Source organism: Echiichthys vipera, assembly GCF_963691815.1.
Source record: "Echiichthys vipera genome assembly, chromosome: 6".
In the NCBI taxonomy this organism is placed as follows: domain Eukaryota; kingdom Metazoa; phylum Chordata; class Actinopteri; order Perciformes; family Trachinidae; genus Echiichthys; species Echiichthys vipera.
Genome location: NC_139831.1, coordinates 28945278 through 28967537, shown reverse-complemented (window position 1 = coordinate 28967537; position 22260 = coordinate 28945278). Strand labels below are relative to the sequence as shown.

Sequence of the window (22260 nt, the reverse complement as noted above, 5' to 3'; positions counted from 1 at the left end):
CTAGTATAGTACTAATAGAGGTTATTAAAGGTGGTGATGATGTTGGTGATGGTGAAGATGAAGGTGTCTTACCTTTAAAAAGCAGGTACATTCCAGGGACTATGATGATGCCGATGGCAAGCAGCTTGCTGAACGTGAGGAACATTTGAATCCTAGCTGTCCACGTCACACTCATACTGTTCAGGTACATTACAGAAGCTACAGGGACAGACAAAGACAGACAGGAATTATGTAGCTATGAGGCAATTTAGAGTAATGGTCAGTGTTCACGCTGGCCTTCTGGCAGTATCCAGGTTTGCCTTGGGAAGCTGATGATCCTACCAGCAGACTTAATTACAAGAGAAGACACCTGGGAGCCAACACAAAGGTACAACAAACAGCCCAAAGAGTACTTAGCAGTAGGACCTGCCCTCTTTTAAAAATATCTCTATATATTTACCAGCTTCAACAGTGACACTGTTATTGTTTTCACCTTGTATGTGTGTGTGTGCCACTCAGGGTTTTCAACTTCCTCTGTGAGTAGCTTTGTTTTCTGTGTAAGGACTCTTCTCATGCTACCGCAGAGGTTTGGTGTTATTTTGAGCAGTGTTAGAGGTTAAAAAAGACGTTTTAATACCTTCACTGTACTGCCCCGAGCTAATCACTGTCACGTCAGGCTGTTAGCGACTCTACCGGATTTCTCCGTTAATAGTTGTTACACAAAAATAAACTATCCCGATGGATTATTTGATGTATGTAACTGCCGAAAAAGACCATGGGATGATTTTGCGGAGGAACTACACTTAAGTAAGGACCTAAATACTTCTTCCACCACTGCCTTCCTCCTAACTGCACACTAACAGAAATAAACATCTCCTGGCATTACAGACCAGGTTACAACAGGTCAAAATGATTATCCTAACATAATGACACACTGATGTAATAATGTAACAGTAGTCTGGTATACGTACTTATGCCGATGGCGGTGGCCAGTTTGACAGCCATAGGGGGGATATCACAGGGCATGAACAGAGGCTCTAGGATGTACTGACCAAAGGCCAGGGAGATGACTGCCATCGCTGCAGGCCTGAAGGGACAAGCACACACGCACGCACGCACGCACGCACAAACGCACGCACACACACACACACACACACACACACACACACACACACAGGTAGACAAATATATCAATACTACAAGTTCAATGCAAACTTAAAATAAAACCTCTGGAACAGTTGTGTTGACTTGCTTCTAGCTAAATCCTGCGCATGCATGTTGGTCACAGGATCGACACAGAGGTACAGATAATAATAACAACGCAAGCATACTGTATTTATGTGTGTCTTTTCCTTTGTGACCCTTTTTACCCCTTATTTGTGTGTGTGTGTGTGTGTGTGTGTGTGTGTTTGTGACTCAAGTCCCCTCTTGCTAAAAAACTATTAAATTGCACATTTTCAGTAATATTATGGTTGAAGACCTTAAAAGAAAATCTTCTTTTCTATTTTTGTTATTGTAAAATGAGCAGAAGTCCACACACTACCTGCACGGAGAAACAGCCCCATCACTGCCTCTGTGTGTGTGTGTGTGTGTGTGTGTGTGCGTGTGTGTGCGTGTGTGTGTTTGTATGTGTGTGTGTGTGTGTGTGTGTGTGTGTGTGTGTGTGTGTGTGTGTGTGTGTGTGTGTGCATGCTAAAGGCCTGCCTTCAAAAAGAATCAAATAAGGTTGGCCGATCCCACAGGCTCATCTTATGGCTCATCAGTGTTTCCCTCTTCATTTCCCACAACAGCCACTGAGCTGCTGAACCCAGGGAAATCTCTCTTTGTCTCCCTCCTTCTTGTTTTCATTCTCTGCCTCTGTCTCTGTTCATTTCCCATGGTTTCCATTGAGTCCCGCTAGCCCGAGGCCAGCATAAAATTGGGCAGCTCAGGATAGCCACTAGACTGTTTATACTGTTCGCCTTGGCTGTGTACATACACTGCGGCACAGAGAGCATTTTCTCACCTCGCTGGTCTAAACTAAACTCAGTATCATGTCTCACAAGGTCACAGACGGGGCTTTTATTTGTCTGGTTTGGTAGGCTCTGTCACCCAGCACAGTCTAAACTAAATCCGAAACCCATCATGTGCTAGGGAAACAAATAATCTTTCATCATTAATTGGATTATGTGTAAATTGCTTGGATTGGACTGAAACTCTCTTGGAGTTTGGAGAAGATAACTACATGCACTATTTACAGCAGTGCTTCAGAGCTTTGAGGAGTTAAGAGTGTGACACAGATGTAGTGTATTAAGCTCAGGAGTAGAGAAACTGTGTGAGAACACATTTTGAAAAGAATTATGCTGCAGGATTTGAGAAGTTTCTGTTGACATTTTGAAATGCTCCAAACTTTCCGAGCTACTGTTTCAGCATACAGGCAGATGATGGGAGACTCAAATCGTACATTTTTGGGTTTGAATTCCTACAACCAGAGTTAGTGCCCAGTCAGATTAGAGAGATGTGAAATGTATTTGCACATCCTTATGAAATAAGTCGTGTTGGAAGCCTGGTGATGTATGGCTTCTAAACACAGTGCTGTTTAATTCAATTCAATGTCATTTAATAATAATAATAATAATAATAATAATAATAATAATACATTATATTTGTATAGCACTTTTCAAAGGCACTCAAAGACACACTAAATAAAGCAATAAAAATCAATACATTTAAAAGTACAAATAACAACAAGCAGGCTACAAGTGAGTACGTTAAAAACAAGCAGGCTATATTTAAGAAGTAAGATTACGGTAAAAAGCTGCAAAAAGATAAAACGGCTTAAAAGCAGGCACATTTAAAAATAAGAAGTGATGCAATGGAAATTAAATTAAATAGTGGAATTATTGGGGTTGAAAGCAGTTTTGAAGGGATGGGTTTTGATGAGTGATTTGAAGGTGTGCTGGTCGGGGCAGTCACAGATGTGCGTGGATAGTGAGTTCCAGAGGGAGGGGGCAGCAATTGAAAGGTGTTTTACAGCGTAAAATCATAACGGGGCACTTTTCATATAGAGCAGGTCGAGACAACATTCTTTGATTTACAGAGACCCAACAATTACCCCATGAGCAAACAGCATCATCAGAAACAGCTGCTTGGAAACAGTGGTGATGATAACCTTCCTGACAAACCAGGCTCTCTGGTGGGCGGCCATCTGCCTTGACTGGTTCGGGGAAACAGAATCCCAAAGAAGCACAGCAACCACTTGCTCTGTCCAACATACAGTACATTTAAGTACGCCTTCAGGCTTGGGATGGCAATACAAAACGCTATACTGTGACTGTAGCCTGTTGCTTTCCAGTTCTGCTTTATCCTAATTCTTCTCAACTGAGTGTCAATAAATGTTCCAGTGTAAGACATCAGATCAGAGCTCCAGAACTGTTCTCCATTCTCCAAAATTCTGTCTCAAGACTGACTGCACACTATTCCTCTTTTGTCGAGAAAAATGTACATTCAATGACACAGTTAATAGCATAGCCTCTTTCCTCATGGACTCTCAATCCGTGAGTGTACATGCAGTTTAAAAACCTGATTATATACAGGTTAAGGTCATACACCGGAGTTCTCATCCCCTCGTTAACAAACCTTGAGAACTCCTTCATTTCCCTGATTATTAGTGCATGTAAAGAGCGTTCCAAGGTTACTATTGGGTTTCCACAACTCCCCCCCCTCCCCACTCTGCTGCAGTGGCTTTTGACCCGGAAATAGAATAAATAAGGAAGCAACAGCACCAAAGACAGCATGAAACAAACAACAACAATAGAGCGTAACCTTTAAACCGAGGGAGGACTTCACTAAGGCAAGAAACGTCACTACCAAGAAGACCTGTTTCTGTAGTAATTCTGTCCAAAAGTTGTGATTTTGACAAAGGGGAACCGGTAAATTAAGCAGTATTCAGTCCAGCTGTATGTTGGCGGAGCGCCACCTTCTGTACCGGAGGTAGAGTTACTCTCTTCATTTTCCCATCCAACCCCCTCTCATGTATACCTGGAGAACTTCAATAACCTGATTATTCCCTTAAACGGGGTAAGGCCATTATAGGGTTACTGATGTGCATGTAAACGCACTGCTCCCTCAAAGTCCATGTTAGAATATATGCATATATTATTTTTTTTTATGTAACTAAAATGGTTTGATAATTGCAAAGAGTTGTGTGTGTTCAGAGAGACAGGTGGATAGTGAAGGAGTGAAAGGTTGGAGCACACAATGAGACCAGCTACTGCTTGTGTAGTTATAATGTTTGTTACAGGCAAAGACATGAGAGACATACAGTGCTGGCCTTGGGCAAGATTGCTGCGGGCAACACAATAGAACACTTGTTTAAACCTGTAATGGATGCACGTACGCACAAAGTGGCTTCAACCCTAGCATGTGTGTGTAGCAATTCCACTTTAACAAATATGCGGGATCATTAGGGAAGATGGAGTCAGATAGATTATAGAAGTTTGGAGGCGATCCTAAACAGTCAGCACTGTCAAGATGGTTTTCACAAATGTTTTTATTCAAGCTTTGTACAAAAGCCACCATGAGTCATGCACTGTTCATGCAAAAGTTGTTATAGTGAACGTGTTAGCAAACGATTTGATATTCTAGCAACATTAGCCACCTGCTTCGAGTGACAGTGGTCAGGCCTTTTATCTGGGAGACCGGTGTTCTGCCCCATTTTAAACCGAAAGTCAACATTGAGCTATTTTCTTCACAATGGGACTCCCAGCGTTAAAAAGTGACCCTAAGGGACCCTGAGCAAGCTAACGATGACTGTTGCCATGGGAATAGATGATAACGGCCTTCTGAACCTACTGGTAGGTGTAGCATGCTCCTTCTATTCTTTATCTATGATGCTGATAACCACTGATAAGGCTCATTCAGTGGAGTAATAACAGCATTAATGTGAAAATGTGCTACTGACCACAAATATATGTAAAATATTCACCCTTTTAGCTCTAGTTTGGTCTTTATCAACTTCTCAGAAAAAATGTCTGTCTCTTTAAAGTTGTACTCCGTAAGCTTTTCATCTATTAAGTAACTAGCTATCAAAGAGTAAGTTAAAACAATGGTTATGGATCATGCGACCCACTGTCTGTGGAGACATTCCCTCTCTAGATGTAAATAAGTCTCCATGTTAGTGATGCTGCTGGCCCAGATTGTCACTAACAGTTATGCTGTCTTCACTTGTAATTGGAAATCGGCAACCTCAACTTCTGAGTCAGGCTTGTAGTGAGGGCAGAAGTGTAACAGGAACGTGTTTGTGTATGGATTTAGGACGTAATATAAAGGGGACGGACTGGAAGTAGAGAGGTGAATGTGTTTCAATAAAGCAAGATAAAAAAAAGAAAAAGAAATAGTCAACACACGTAAGGTGTGTTTCCACTATGGTCGACTACCCTGAATGAGGCGGGTCTATCTCACCAAAAACACCCCTAATTTGCATGTGAGTCCCTCAGGAGGCCGTTTGACCGAGTAGAGATATACCTGATTGCTGATTGGATAACGCTAAGAGGGATTTGACGTGTGGTAGTATAGACGCAACCACAACATAGTGAAGCTCTACACTTGGTGTAGAAGAACACAACACAGAAAATCATCTGTGCATGCACTGGCACGGCACTTTGCTGCTTGCTCTTTCTCCCATTTAAACACACACACACACACACACTCAATCATACATACACATAACGTAATGTTAGTACTGCAGCGGGATGACAGCCTGTCTGTCAACACACACTTTTACAGCGCCCGGTGGGGAGGCGGGTGTTGCCGAAAGACGGACAGGGAAAGCCAACTAGCCTGCAACTTAAAGTGAAGAGAGACGGAATGGTTTGTGTTCGTATCTTTCACTGCTACGAAACAAAAATGGAAGCTTACGTTGTTGGTGCTTAATGTGTAGGGACTCTTCTCATGCTACTGCAGAGCTTTGTTGTTAATTGAAGCAGTATTAGTGTTTAAAAAATACTTTTTAATGGATCCAACTCGCCGCCCAAGCTTATCCGTGTTAGCCACGGCAAGCTGTTAGCGCCTCTCCGGAAAATCTACATTAATAGTTCATTCACGCAAAAAATTGCTTATTTGATGACCCAGTTTGCCTAAAAAGACCCTGGGATGATTTTATACTGGAGTTTCACTTTAAATGGTGGATTTAAAACTTTCCTATAAAATCTTCACGATAAAAGTGCCACGTTGTTTTGTTATTTAAAAGCTTTTATTATTAATCTGCAAAATCAGGAAATGTTGGGCTTAACTTTGCACTTTTAAAAACCTCTTTCTCTCTTGTCTACTGCACAGACATAAGTTGAGTCTTACCTTTAATATTGGCTAATATTGGCTGGTTTCTTCGAACCGCGACTGAGCTAGAACTAAATAAAGTACCGGGTACTCTACACAACTAATCAAAAACCCAAAAAGAGCAAAACGAGTCAAGCCGTACCGTGCAGTGGAAAAACCTGTTATAACTGTCAGCTGTTTGCTGCTGAGCAGGAAGTGTACATTGGGTTTAATTACCTGCTGCTGGAAACAGGCTGATTAGAGCACTGAGAGTGAACCAAAACAGTAAAGGTGTTGGCCGTAAAACCAAAGCAATGAACTGAAAAATGTTAAAACGCTCCATGGAACTGAGGGGAGCTGCATAATTGGATGATAATTCTGGGCCCATTTCATATGACCGTTTTTACCTTTTGTTTGTATAAAAATTTTGATTAATGCAGTTTTAAGGTTAAGCTCAGTAAACTTGAGGTAAGGAGGCAGACATTACCTTATAGCAACAAGATCAGCCCATAGCCTTATGAAAGCCATCTGGGGTCCAAAGGCTTCAAGTATATATGTGTAATGTCCACCGGACTTCTTAATACAAGTCCCCAGTTCAGCGTAGGACAGGGCTCCTGCAGGGACAGAGTAGACACATTAGCTCTGGCTTAAAAACAAGAAGGCACACAACAGTCCCAGGGCCATTAAACTGTCTCAGCCCATCCATAGAAATGTACAGTCCCTTCCTGGGCCCCATGATCACCCAGAGAGTTGGAGTCTTTCAGGATCTCAACCCATAACTCACAAAAAACAGATTTAGGTGGACAAATTTTAATTGCAAGTTTAGGGAATACGAATTAAGGGAAGCAGGAAAGGTTGTAAGGAAGGGTATCCAAGGATAATGTGCTTGGACCTTTCATTACTTCACAAAATCTGAAGGATTTAAGGATATTGTGACAATATATGCCATTTATGCCATATATGCTCGAGTACACCCCTATTTCAACCCTGACTCAGAGAAAGAAACTTGGGCTGGAAATAGAGATATGTTTATAAATTTCCTAATTATGCTGTGGTGACAAACCTAATCACTGCCCGTCTTGTGTTTTTTTCATTGAATAAAAGCAATGTCCCTGTGACTCTGGTGCGGAGGTGGATGGAGGATGTAGAAAGACACCAGTGACCAGGGTACATATCCAGACCTCCGTCTGTGGTTACATTTAGGCAACAAAGGCACTGTGGTTAAGGTAAGGGAAAGTATTCAGTGAAATGTTAATAAATGTGTAGTTTCTCATGATTCAAGGTACTGGTGAGTTTGTCTGTATTAAATCAGACCAAAATCGTCCCGTAACCTTAAAATGTAATAAAATAATCCCATGGTCTTTTTCGGCACTTACTTAAATAAGCCATTGAGACGTGTATAAACTATAAATGGAGATATCCCGGACAGACGCTAACAGTCGGACGTGGCTAACACTTATTAGTTCGGGGCAGTACGGTGAAGGCATTAAAACGGCTTTCTTAACCGCTAATACTGCTCAAAATAACACCAAACCTCTGCAGTAGTATGAGAAGAGTCCCTATACACCTCCGGGTAAAAAAGGAGACAGTGTCAACAAAATTATCTGTGACCTTGTCGTACCAACTAGGCATTTTTTCCAGGGACTTGACCAGCGTCCTATCAATTGCCAGCAGAGCTAGGCTTCTTAAACGGCCTTGGCCCAGCTGGAGCTGCTGCGCTAGGCAACTGTGAATTGTAAACGCCTGTGAGTGTGAGTGATTTTAGCAGAGAGCTGTGGTGGTGCTGGAGGTGACTTTGCATAGTACACGTATTAGGTGCGGTGTGGCTTACGGTACTAATGGAGGTAAAGCTTGGGAGCTGCGGACAGAGTCCTTCACATACGGAGGCTTCTGGTCCGTCACATGCCGACACTGTGACTATAACCTGTAGCCTGATGTTAAAGAGGCTGCGGGGTACACGTGTTACATGTTTGTGTTAAGCTGCTGAAGGCTTTTGGATTGCATTTGGTAATCAACTTAAATGGACTTAAATATGAGAGGAGCTGGTACCGTGGCCATTAGGTAAGACGCTTTTTTTAATAAACTCCGGGTTCAATTACTACGTTATTGGTGCTTCATTTTATGTGTAGGGACTCTTCTCATGCTGCTTAGCAGTATTAGTGGTTAAAAAAGATGCTTTAATCCCTTTCACCGTACTCCCTTGAGCTAATCAGTTAGCCACGTCCGGCTGTTAGTGACTGTTTGCGTCTCTCCGGGATATTGGCGTTAATAGTTTATACAAGAAAAAACTGTCTTGATGGCTTATTTGATGTCTGTTAGTGCCGAAAAGACCATGAAATAATTTTAAACCAGAATTAATCCTTGTTTGTGCCATGGCAATGTGGGCATTGTGTTCAGTTAAACGGTGTTTGGTTGGTCTGCATGGTAGAAGTCCCTGTGGAACAGAGCAAACCCGTGCTGGAGTATGGTCTGGCTACACTGGCTTATCATTCTAGGATATGGGAAAGAAAAACCCCCCTGGCTAGTTTGTATTTCTTTTAACAAATTACAATTGTCTTGGGGAGAGGTAAGCAGACATGCTCTTGCAAAACAGAAAGCAGAGATTGAGGAAAAGTGATGTCAGGCTTTATTACATCACAGTACATCTGGTGAGCATTATGGATTGCCTTTATTATACTATGTATGACCAACCATTAATAGACAAGTTGAAAAAAATATTTTGAGTGCAACTGAGTCAGCACATATCGTCTCGTATGTTATTATTTGTAGTTGCCTAGCGCTGTTTTTCATGACTTAATTTCATGGTGTCAAGACGCTGTACAGCTTTTGAAAAATATTTTTAAAAAGGGAGCAGTGATTCACTTTTCTTATAAAACACATGCATCAGATATGTTTTTAACTTGATATTTGTAACTGACTTCCCTGATATTTAACCTGGCTATCATCTCACTTGTAAGATATACATATATCATATTTACAAATACCACCATTTCGTATTTGAAGTGAAACAGTATAATTTGCACATACATTTCTCATAAAGGCCAAGTTTAACCTTGTTTTTTGTAATAATGGGGTTTGTTCACAAATGGCACATAAAGAACAAGCTTAACCTAAGTTTCTAGTAATGAAACAGAATTTTCCTGTAACTCACTAAAGGTCAGCCTGGTACTAAGACTAATTGCAAATGCTTAGTAGTCTGGTGGTAGCCTGGTACAGACAATAAACACATTTGGCAACTTTCACCTCCACCTTTACCATTCAATGTAGCTACTCTCAAAGAGGAAAGACATCTTTTTTATCTACTGACCCACCTGTGAATCAACTCACCGAAAAGTGACAGCACACCGCAGGCGATCCACACTATCAGGGACATTCCTACACTGCCTGAGCTCCTCAGGATGCCCTTTGGAGAAATGAAGATCCCGGCCCCGATGATGGTTCCGATGATGATGGAGATCCCTCGGAGCAGGGTCACCTTCTTTCCCAGTCCCACCTTACTGTCGTCCTCGTCCTGCAGTTTCCCATCGGTGTCTGACTGAGCCCCATTTTGGGAAACTTTGGGTCCCCTGGATTCAAATTTTCCATCTTTCTGAGCAGATGCAGACCTTTTGGTCATTTTTTAAACAGTGCCCAATACTCAAAACCCAACACCACACAGAGTCTCTTTTTTGGGGGGGGGGGGGGTGGACTCAAAGTGTGTTTCACCTGGGATCTGCCCCTCTGGTCTAGCCTGGACCCACACAGCCTGTGACTGGTGCAGGCAAAGTTACAAAACTAAGTTCAAGAGACCTCCTCTCTCTCTCTCTCTCTCTCTCTCTCTCTCTCTCTCTCTCTCTCTCTCTCTCTCTCTCTCTCTCTCTCTCTCTCTCTCACTCTCTCTCTCTCTCTCTCTCTCTCTCTCTTCTCTCTCTCTCTCTCTCTCTCTCTCTCTCTCTCTCTCTCTCTCTCTCTCTCTCTATGTGTCTGTCTCTCTCATTGTCACTTATTTCTCACTTTAGAGCACAGGAGGCCTGCTCCTTCCCTCCCTGACTTCCAACTTTTCCAGTTACTCTGGTCCCCCCCACCCCCCACCCCCATAATTATTTCGAAAACCTCGTATGTCTCACTGGGGTGAAGTGTTGTGCTCCTTTAGTGCAAGATAATTATGACACAGCAAAAAGGGTTTCACTCTTGACACTTCACCTACATCCGGGTCTCTGCTTCCTCTCCATTTTTTCAATTAAATATGTGGCTCTCTTTGCAATCCAGTTTTGGTCTTGGGATAGTTTTATCAGTGGCAGCCAGTAGGAACAAGCTGGGATAAGACAGCAGCCACTTCAACAGGTTTCTCACAGACTGCTTTGCATTGTGGTGGGGTGTGGTACAGTAGGGAACAGAAACTAGGAATGTGTTGGCAAACTCACTTGGAACCAAGCCAAACTACTTCACACAGGTTTATTTGTATAGCAACATTAACAACAAATGCAGCTAAACTTCATTCTCAAGGTGGTGAAATATTGGAACAGAAAAAGAGGGGAAAATACATGCAGGATCCAACAATGATTAGGGTACCAATACCTTCATGATGAAGCAAATTAGTTTTAAAAGATGTCTAAATCTTGGTGATATGTGTTTGTTCAACAACAAATGCTCTGCTTTCCTTACTCTATCCTTACTCTGTATGTGGCTGAGTTACAAACTCATCGGTTCCTGCTGAAGGTGAGATCTTTAAATTCCCCTCACAAATATAAAGTTTCATTTTCATTCCTGGTTGATCCAATCAGGAAGTGCCAAAACCTGCAGTTCTCTGAGTGTCCACTAGGGGCATGTTTCATAATAGAGCACTTTCTCATTGACCCCCATGTTAAACAGGCCGTTTTCCCAGCATAATTAAACCTATTTAAGGCCTGGTACAAAAAAATATTTTAGTTTTTATGTTTAGGACATATCTACATGACAACACTGAGGGGGGTGAATTTTTTTGTACCAGGCTAGTTTTTATTTTTTTGGAAGTTTAAGTTTATGAATAGTTATAATTACTCTTGAGTGACAGCTAGCCCCTGGCCCTCACTTCACCTCGGAGGTAAATGTCAGCCAGAAAGACGTATCTTCTTCCCCCCCAACGTCACATCCATGCCCTTTTTTGGTAAAAGGAAATGAGACAGAGTCAAAGTCTCACAAGTTGGCGACTTCAGTAGGCGAGGACGATTAGATCAAGTTGAGAAAATGGACCCCGACGGGTAAGCTACGAACATTTTTTATAGTCTATGGTTTTCCCTTGTGGCCAGCTAAGACTTCCTCTTCTGAGCAACATGAATGCCGGCAAATAATCACAAAAAGCGAATGAAAAGAATAAATCATCGTCAGACGTTAGTGGATCATTTCTGTGACTTAATGCTGGTCAACGTGCCTCTTTTGCTCACCACACAGACTGTTTACCTGCATGCAACCTCCTCTTTCTTTTTCTCCTTCTCCATCAATCAGAAAGCGTGTGTACCAACACACGCATCAAACATGCAATTTGATTAGACCTCCTATAGCTAGCTAAGTGGCCATCCTTGACAACGGATTACCTAATAATTATACCTTGCCATTGGTATTTCCTTGCTATGGCAGACCTGGTAATAGACAGGAGCGAAGCCAGGCTAATTGTTCTCTTGTTCCGCACTCTCATCATTTAAGTACATGAAGGCCCAGTGGATTCACTTTGTTCTTGATTGAAATCCCCCAATAACAACTGGAAAACTTCAAAATGTGCTTTCACGCTTATAGTTTAGTAGACTTGATGATTTGTGAGTAAAGTTCATCTGGTTCAGTTAGCGTTCATTATTGACTGTATATAAGAAGTATGTGGACTACCATTTGATGCCAAGAGTTTGGCATTTTGGTTATTTACAGCCTAGGGTGTCTCTATGGATGGGCGTTTTCAGTAATTTCAATATTCGAATACTCGCATTACCTGATGGATGAGTACTTGAGTACTATTAGTATAAAAATAAATAAATAAATAAAGCCACTGCCACCATTTCTGTCTCGTCGAGTTCTTCGGGCACACATTGTTGTGTCATCCTGTTAAATTAACGTCTCTTAATGTTAGACAGACAGGACATATGATGTTAGCTGCTTAGCTCCGCCGTTAATGTTGCTGTTTATTATAAGACGCTTGTTTAGCCTTTGCTTAGTCTTTCCCTGGTCATTAGCCTCAAATGCTAAATACGTCCAAATTGCACTTTTGCTCTGTTCATTTTCTACTAAAACCGGTAGCGAAGGTCCTCCAGCAGCAACGCTAGGCATGTTTCATCAGCTCAGTGTTGTTAACATGATGAACCAGAGATCATGTGCTCAGAGAGATGAGCTGTAGCTTCTGTCTTGGTTTGTGTGCAGCGCTGCTTGGTGATGTTATGTGTCACCTGTAGAAGGTGGAGAGGGTACTGTTGATGGCAAAAGTATCAATACTTTTGCAAGTTAGTATCGATTTTTTTGACAACCCTATTTCAGCCATTGACCATATTTTTTTGCCTACATTTTTTCAAACAAACTTTTTGTGGTCAAAGAGCTGTCATGTCTATTGTACTTCAAATCTTAATCCATCAATAAATATGATGCTATTTTTAACACTAATATAGTCTTATTAAGAATGTTAATAAGTATCGTATAAGAACTTATATAAAAAGCCCTTATTACCTATCAACTAGCAAGTCCAAGGATCTTAGTATAAAGTTTTACCTTATTTGTCAAAAGGATGACATGTTCAGTGGTAAGCAACTCTGTTCAGTTTAACAATAACGGAGGTTTTCCTCTGACATTAGGAAACCGTTGAAGACTTATTTGCCTTGTGAGTCAGAACTGAGTTAGAAAAATTACGTGGTCATGCTGACTGGCAGTGTTCTGGGATGGAACAGTAACGTTACACATATTACGTTAGTTTCTTTAACTTATTTCACAGAAGTGAATCTGTTACATTGATCAATATGTTAACAGAGTCTGTAAGGCTGGCAGTACTGGAATCCCTACAACAGTCTACCAGCCGTAGGGCTAATAAACTTTTGGTCCAATGGGAAATTTTTCCGACTTTTGGGTTATTGGAGCTGAGTTAGACAAGGTCAAAATGTATAACCACAGTTACTTCCCTTACAAAAGTACTACAATTCATTATCAGTTAATCTGTTGATGATTTCTCAATTAATAGAGTTTTGGTCTTTAAAAATGTGTGACAGTCATGACAAAGAACACTTTCTCAGAGTCCAAAGTGATCAAATATCTCGTTTTGTTCAACCACCAGTGTTAAACCAAAGTTTACTATCACATAATACAGACATGTGACACAAGAAATAGGACCAGCCAGATGATGAGTGTCCAGGATATTTTGACAGGGGTGGCCAAGGTGGGACACAGCCAGAGTGGGGTGACCGTGGCAAAGCAAACCTGAATGAATGGCATACAATATGCATTATTACCCAATGCAGAAATTATTAATAACTGAATTCCACAAATCATGTTAGCATCCATTGTAATGATTTTTTATTCAGCCGTAGGGCTAATAAACTTTTGGTCCAATGGGAAATTTTTCCGACTTTTGGGTTATTGGAGCCATCGGACCAATGGTTATTCTCTCATTTGTTTGCTGTGGTTTTGAGATTCTGCTTGTGAAACCTTTATCATCACCCAAACACAATGGAAAAGAGAAGCCTATACTGTTTGTGACGCACTGTGGCAGAAACTGCTGACAGCGAGTAAAAACGGATGTTGTAGTGAATACACAAATATCAACTCTTTGATACGTTTCTTTGATAAAGATGTTTTGTAACTTGAGTTAGACAAGGTCAAAATGTATAACCACAGTTACTTCCCTTACAAAAGTACTACAATTCATTATCAATTAATCTGTTGATGATTTCTCAATTAATAGAGTTTTGGTCTTTAAAAATGTGTGACAGTCATGACAAAGAACACTTTCTCAGAGTCCAAAGTGATCAAATATCTCGTTTTGTTCAACCACCAGTGTTAAACTAAAGTTTACTATCACATAATACAGACATGTGACACAAGAAATAGGACCAGCCAGATGATGAGTGTCCAGGATATTTTGACAGGGGTGGCCAAGGTGGGACACAGCCAGAGTGGGTTGACCGTGGCAAAGCAAACCTGAATGAATGGCATACAATATGCATTATTACCCAATGCAGAAATTATTAATAACTGAATTCCACAAATCATGTTAGCATCCATTGTAATGATTTTTTATTCAAGACCATTTTGATACAACCTAGAACAGTACTAACATGCAGTTACCATGCTATTCACTATTTGCTTTTCAACTTTGACCTAACAAAATCTCCGGGAAACTTTGATTATTTTTATTAATATTTTCATTCAGTATTCATGTTAAAGCTGTATCACCCAGTTTATAAACATCAACAGCTGCTTTTAAATAATTCAAACAGTCATAATATGCAAATAATAACTTCAATGTGTCTAAGTGTCACACTTCTCACGTCTCAGCAGCTGCTGCCGGATGGAACAGAGTGAGACCATGAATAAGAGCGTAGCGATTCCAGTCCCCTAGGTGGCAGTAATGTCTCTAAACCATGACTTTTGTCCTGCAGTGTTTACATTTTAGCGCGTCTTTTTCAGCTCACCTCTTCCGTCAGCTTCAAATAAAAAAAAATTGCCATATTGGCCGCTGTCATATAAGCAAGGCTTGGTCTTTGTTAGAACTCTAGCCGCAGCATTCTGAACAAGCTGTAGCTGTCTGACAGTTTTTTTTGGGAAGACCTGCAAGGAGACCATTACAGTAGTCTGGCCTACTGGTAATGAAGGCATGGACAAGTTTTTCTAAGTCTTGAGCTGACATGAGTCCTCTAAGTCTTGTTACATTTTCAAGGTGATAGTAGGCCGATTTTGTTACTGATTTGATGTGACTGTCGAAAAGTAAATCAGAATCCATAATAACCCCAAGATTTCTGGCTTTATTTGAGGTTTTCAGGGACAGTGATTGAAGGTGTTGGATGACTTTAAACCTTTCTTTCTTAGCACCAAAAACAATTATCTCAGTTTTATCCTCATTTAGTTGAAGGAACTTTTGGCACATCCAGTGTTTGACTTGCTCAATGCACTGGCACAGACGATCTATGGGGTGATAGTCATTTGGTGATAGCGCTACATAGATTTGGGTGTCATCGGCATAGCAATGGTGGTCAATGTTATTATTTTGCATGATTTGTCCTAGTGGGAGCATAAAGATGTTAAATAAAGTCGGCCCTAAGATTGAACCTTCGGGGACTGGTTTGTTCTGATACAAAGTCGCCAATGGAAACATAATAGTTCCTATCTTGTAGATATGACTTGAACCAGTTTAAGACTGTGCCTGAGATCCCCACCCAGTTTTCCAACCTGTCCAAAGGTATTGAGTGGTCGACAGTGTCAAATGCAGCACTGAGGTCCAATAGCATTAATACTGAAGTTTTGCCAGAGTCTGTGTTAAGACGGATGTCATTTATTACTTTAAGGGCCGTCTCGGTACTATGAAAAGGTCGAAATCCTGACTGGAGGTTGTTGTGGCAGCCAGTAGAAGCCAAGAAGTGATTTAGTTGTTGGAGTACAACTTTCTCAATTATTTTACTTATGAATGGTAGATTTGAAATTGGTCTGTAGTTGTTGATAATAGAGGCATCTAGGCTCCGCTTTTTTAGAAGAGGTTTAATGACTGCCGTTTTGAAGGCCTTTGGGAAATTGCCCGATTGAATAGAGTTATTAACTATTTGCAATACGTCTGTTGATAGGCATTCAAAAACATTCTTAAAGAAGTTGGTAGGTAAAGCATCAAGACAGCAGGTGGTTGGCTTTAGATCGGTCACTGTTTCCACTAGAGTTTTAGGGTCTATGGCATTAAAGCTTGCCATCGTTGCTGTGTTATTTTGGCCTAAACGGGGTTGTGATCCAACTTTTGTGTTTGAGATATTGATGGCACGTCTGATGCCTTCAATTTTATCAGTATAAAAGAATGCAAACTCATTGCATTTCTGTGTGGAATGGAGTTTGGCTGGTATTTGTGTTGGGGGGTTGGTCAGTCTGTCGACAGTTGCAAATAGGGTTTTGGCCTTATTCGTGTTGCTGTTTATGATATTGGAGAAGAATGTTTATCTAGCGCTTTTTAAGACTAAATTGTAGGCCTGGAGCCTCTCTTTATAAATGTCATGGTGAATATAAAGTTTTGTATTTCGCCAGATTTGTTCAGCCTTCCGGCACTCTCTTCTCTGGGCTGTTACAACAGCAGCTTTTCTCCAGGGTGCCTTTTGCTTACCAGAAATCGTTTTAACTGTAACAGGTGCAATGACATCTATGATATTCACAATTTTGGAATTAAAGTTGTTTACAAGATCATCAGCATGGCATGGGTTTAGAGGTGGTAGCGAGGAGATGGCATTTTTAAAGAGTACATTAGCATGTTCATTGATGTAGCGCTTTTTGACATTCATTGATTCTGTTTTTGTCTCCGGAATTAAAGAAATATTAAAGAAAACACAGAAGTGATCAGACATGAAAGATCAGTCACAAGAACATCAGAAACATTGAGACCTTTTGTGATAATCAGGTCCAGGGTGTGTCCTTTACAATGAGTAGCCTCTTTCACATGTTGAGACAGTTCAAATGTATCTAAAATAGTAAAAAGTTCCTTTGCACCCTTGTCATTCAAATCGTCAATATGAAAATTAAAGTCACCAGTTATAGCTAGGCAGTCAAAGTCAGTGGAGATACTAGACAATAATTCGGTAAAATCATCGAAAAAAAATATATCGTCACCCCAAAAAACACATGAACTTTCCAGTTAACATACACAATGTGCGCTGTTCCCCCACCTAGAACTACTGAAATGGGATCTCCTTTATGGCGATATGATTGTATTTGTCCCTTAGGAATTGGGAAGTATATATTATTTTTCCTCATTTGCTAAGTACTTAAGACTGACACAGAAAAATAAACTGGCATTAAAAATATGCCTCAGGTGTAGAGGTGGCGAGTGTGGATTAAGCATGACCTATGGAGGCTATGTTTATGGGAAATATGCCAGGTTGAAATATACCAGTTTTTTACTTTATTTCAGCTTTAATTACCATTTAAACTGTAACTAGTTTACCACCATTTCAGTTGCCAGCAACAAACCTGGAAATAATTCCTCAACCTACCAGACTTTCTAGGTTTTCCAGGGACCATGGGAACCTGAACAATGTTCTTTTTATATGTACCTGGACATCAGGTTATACTTCATACTGAGAGGCAAGTACATACAGGATCATCCTCCCTCCCACCAGACAACAGTTGGCAGGGGAGCTGATTCTGGTTAAGGAAAAGTCGCTTGCTTAGGTGAAAACAGACCATATAGTTTACCTAACCAAGTGTGAGATGAAGACACTGGAGGGAATTCAAGGCCATAGTCATACATCTCTGTATAAAGACACACTAGAGATTCCAGGACACCCTCGCAGTGATAAAAACTGAGTTCATTACACAACAGAGTGCTCAGCAGTTTTCAGGAAAATGGTGCAACATTGGAGAGTTTTGCAGAGGGTGGCTGACGTTAAATGCTGCGGTGTAATCATTTGTCATACGTTTGTCAAAGTTAAGGTAAGGGACGATAAGGGTGATTAATGATTCTGCAAACAATTTTGCCAATATGTGCTGATTATATTTTGAGGATTTCTTTGATATGCTGTATCTCTTCTATCACTGACATTTAGTCACAGCAGCAGAAACTGCTTTCGGAATCAGCTGGGCTCTCTTAGTATATGAGACTGGTAGTACAAATATCTGGAATCAGACTTTAACATTTACTCAGATTTATTCCACTAAGCACAGGCAGTGTGCAGTTTTGAAAGTCTAGATTTTCCAGATGTCATTTTATAATAAATCATTGTCTTTTATTCTTGAAAGCATTGCATGGGTCAAATACATACAGCAACCTGCAACAGGATCTCCAGCCTGGGTAACTAAAGCTCTGGTCGTCGAGGAGGTGCACTGACACGTGCAGGCAACAAGGTGTGCAGAGGCTGTCTCACAAGCCAAGCAAGGACAGTGGATGAGATGGGAGGGAGTTAAGAGGAAATTTTTTCTTGGAGGGAGTTGTGCATAGAGGCATTTCACATCAACTTCATGTTACGCACTACGCATGACGTCCTGACTTCCCCTTCTAGCCTCAACCAACAGTACGGAGAAGACCCCACTTGCCCCTTCTGACCTCTCCCGCAAACCTCAAGCATATTCCAGTTGGCTGCAAGATGAGCCTGTCACAAGGCCGTTACACCTGGCGGCTCAACCATATCCTGAAGTGCCTAGCAGCTACTTTGGACACCAGACCAAAGATCAATGGCCTGCCTCCTCCATCATCCCATCCTACATCTGCAAGGGAATTTATCCGAGAAGTTGCAAAGCCAGCCAAAGTTTGTACAACATCCGACATCGGCCAGCTCAGAGGGGCTTGTGACTGGAAGTTGACCTTAAATCTGAACAAAAGGCTCTGCTTTCCTCCTGAGATTGCTACAACAAACCTCAGACCAGATCAGACCTCATTCTCTGGTCCTTCTCATTTCACACCATGTACATCATAGAGCTTACTGTTCCCTGGGAGGCTGCTGTGGAGGAGGCCTTTGAATGTAAAAGCCTTAAGTACACAGAGTTGGCAGCAGATGCTAGGCAATGCGGATTGAGAGCCAGGTTTGCCCAGTGGAAGTCGGCTGCAGAGGTTTTGTAGGTTAGTCAACCATCCGGCAGTTAAAGGACTTGGGAGGCAAAACTCTAGGGAAAACCCTCACAGCCCTCTCAGGTGCAGCAGAAGAAGCGAGTCGGTGGTTATGGGTGAAGAGGCAAGACAACACCTGGAGCACTACTAACACCTGCAGATAAAAGGGGTTCGAAAGCAGAGGGGGGCATTCCTGGGATGCCAGGTGTTGCCGATGAGCCCTCTGGAGGTGTCGTGGGCCTATCATTGAAGGACCAGTGAAGGATAGTGCCCACCTGATGACCCCAATGACGCTGCCAACCCACCACCCAATCTAACTTTATCAGACCCATCACCACTGAATCCGCTTGATGGATGTATCGTCACCACCATGTTGTTATTGGCAGTCAATTTCTCTTAGAGCCTGCACCTAAGTGAAGCTGATTTTGCTATGCTTACTTCTGATGCTATAGGCCTAGTCTGTCGGGGACGGGCGTATCATTGAAACACCAGTGAAGGAGGCTGCCCACCAATCTATATAACTAAATCAGAGCCGTCACCATCATAGTGCTGAAACCGCTTGATGGATGTATCGTCACCACTCGTAACTCAGGGGTTTTTGGTTTTTTTTGTAACAGGGGATTGTTTCATCTACTCCTGAAAGTCATACTCACATTACTATAAATATTATTATAGTTACTGTTACTTCCGTGGTTGCTTGCATCTCTGGGACTTTCTCTCTGTCTGTCTTTGTCTCTCTTTGTCCATCTGTCTGTCTTTTCTCTTTCTCTCTCCTCTTTTCTCCCTCCCCAACCGGTCAAGATGGATATCCGTCCTCCACAAAGCTGGGTATGTTCCATGTTCCTGCCTGTGAAAGGGAAGGTCTTAGTTGCCACTGTGTACTCATGGGGGAATTGTTGGGTCTCTGTAAATAATATATACGGCATAGAGTGTTGTCTTTACCTACTCTGTAAAGTGTCTTGAGATAACTTTTGTTATGACTTGGCACTGTAAAAGAAATTGAATTGAAATTAACAAATGTAAACATTGGGCTTTATATGCTGCTTGTCCAATTGACCTATAAGGTCTTATTAGTTGAGAACAGTCTGCAGACGACATTACACAACAGACTAAAAGTACTCCCTGTTAACTCTGATGTAACTGGACTTATATATGCTATATGCTAATTTACTATAGCTGTCAGATAACTTTAATCAAGTAAAAAGTACAATGGTTTCCTCTGAAATGTAATGAATGTAATGAAAGTAAACTGAGGCTAAAACAGAATCATCGAGAAAAGCCAATAATATTAACTAAAAACAAGCTGTAACCCTGACATTGATATGTTTTTGCAATATAAAGTTAATATGGTTAATTTGTTAGCAAATAGTTTCTTCAAACATCCATTTCAAACAGAGCAACATTATCATTCATTTGGTTTAAGTCCACCAAGTCCAATATTCCCCCATTGAGCACTGTTTTAATCTCCAACAACTCCTGAGCTCTCTTTAGCTGCTAAATGCTCCACTATGTTCCCCAGCTAGTCTCTAATTATGTCTGTGTACTGCTGCTGAGCAGTTGTGTTTTTAGAGCTTCTCCACAGCCACCTGCTGAATCTAGAAACCAGGTTGTAAGTGAAATGAATCAAAACAGTAAATTTGTTGGCTGTAAAATCGAAACAAGATGCTAAAATGCTCCATAGAGCTTAGGGGATCAGCAGTGTTGGTGATAGGTCATTGTAAATTAAATTTCAATTAGTGCAGCTTCAAATATGCTGCTTGACTAAATGTAGTTAAACTGGCTGGTTCAGTGAGAGGAAAAGCAATGGTCCCTGACTGGAGCCATGAGCATCAATACCCTCCTTAACACTAATAACATTCTCAGTAAGGAAAAGGGTGAGAATAAGGCCCAGGAGGGGCCTCATCCCTGGGTTTGTCCTGGGCTACCAAATCACAAAATATGCCTGTGACCTTATGTTAGCGCAGCCACAACTTGACATTTTATTTTCTTCTTTTTTTTAAAAAGTGAAGGAAGATATTGTAATGTTGCTGTCTTTTCCACCAGGTATACGGTAACGCAAGAGTGCTTTACTAATCATGAATGTGTTCGGGCATGCATGTGTTTTTCATTGGGTGAGCCGCTCACAGTTGTCAAAGTACAACCGCCGCTGGTGACCGACAACAGAAAGAGAGAAAAAGGGTGAGATAAAGGGGATTTTCTGTCTTCTGTTCCCTTTGTGTGGGATGAAAAATCTCTTTGCAGATTTGATACACTCCCCCCTCCGGCTAAACACTCTTGTCAAGACAAGTGTTTGAAGGCAGGAGAGAGAGAAACAGAAGCAAAGCAGACACACAGAAATCTTGGATCCCTTTTGAGTTTGACAGCCTCCCCACTACCCATTCTATGTGTGTGTTTAATGAAGAGGCAGACCAAGCCAAGGACACACAGTCACCTCTCACAGAGTCTTTTAAGTCTTGTAAGTGGGCCCCCTTCCCAGAAAAAACATGCATTACCCCTTTCACCCTTACCCCTCCATCCCCACTTCATGATTCCATGAAGATGTCTCTCTAGAAAGACCCCAGACTCTACAGAATCCCTGCAGAGTGGGAACACACAGCGGGATCAGTTGAAAGCAGTGTGTTTACATGCACAGCAGTAACCCAAAAAATGGTCTTACTCCAGCTAAGGGAATGATCAGATTTTTGAAGTTCCCCCCGTTTACATGAGCAGGAAGAATGGGAAAATGACGAGAGTAACTTGACCTCTGGTACAGTAAGTGGCGCTCCGCCAACATGCAGCATTGGCTTTTTCTTTCAATTCACCTTAGTCAAAATCACAACAACTTGGAAAGAGGGGGGAATGGCTGACTTTTGGGAAGAATTACGACCGAAGCAGGTCTTCTTGGTAGTGATGTTACTTGCCAGGGCGAAGTCCTCCATTGGTTAAAACTTAAAAACATGGTGATTCTCAGGAGAGTTATAAAGTATCTTTTTTTCTATGATTTCCAGTGGATTTATGGACACTAATTTGTGATGTTGGCGATAATGATATAATTTAATCTAAAAATATGTGTCTCATATCAGTGTGAAGATTTGACTGAGTAATGACTCAGAGAAGAATTATGATTTTTGACTCAAATTCCCCTCCTGCAGCATCTTTGGCTCCCCTTATATTCTACTGTGCATAACACACATAACATAACCACTATTCCCTTCTCTGTCAAACTTTCTGTGGTAGTCCCCACTGTATCACTTAAAAATGCATGAGAGAAGGATTTGGGGGTATACATTACT

General features: G+C 41.3%; 1 protein-coding gene across 1 annotated transcript in view; it reads right to left on the bottom strand.

The window, feature by feature from the left end:
- slc7a11 (solute carrier family 7 member 11) overlaps window positions 1-9985 on the bottom strand; it is a 30068-nt gene extending 20083 nt beyond the window's left edge. Inside the window, exons 1-4 of the mRNA XM_083915741.1 lie at window positions 9601-9985; window positions 6761-6887; window positions 951-1066; window positions 73-198 (exon numbers count right to left, since the gene is read on the bottom strand). Coding sequence (XP_083771867.1) covers window positions 73-198; window positions 951-1066; window positions 6761-6887; window positions 9601-9889 — 658 coding nt within the window. The 5' untranslated portion in view covers window positions 9890-9985. The remainder of the gene's footprint in view (window positions 1-72; window positions 199-950; window positions 1067-6760; window positions 6888-9600) is intronic.
- Between the last annotated feature and the right edge of the window lie 12275 nt (window positions 9986-22260).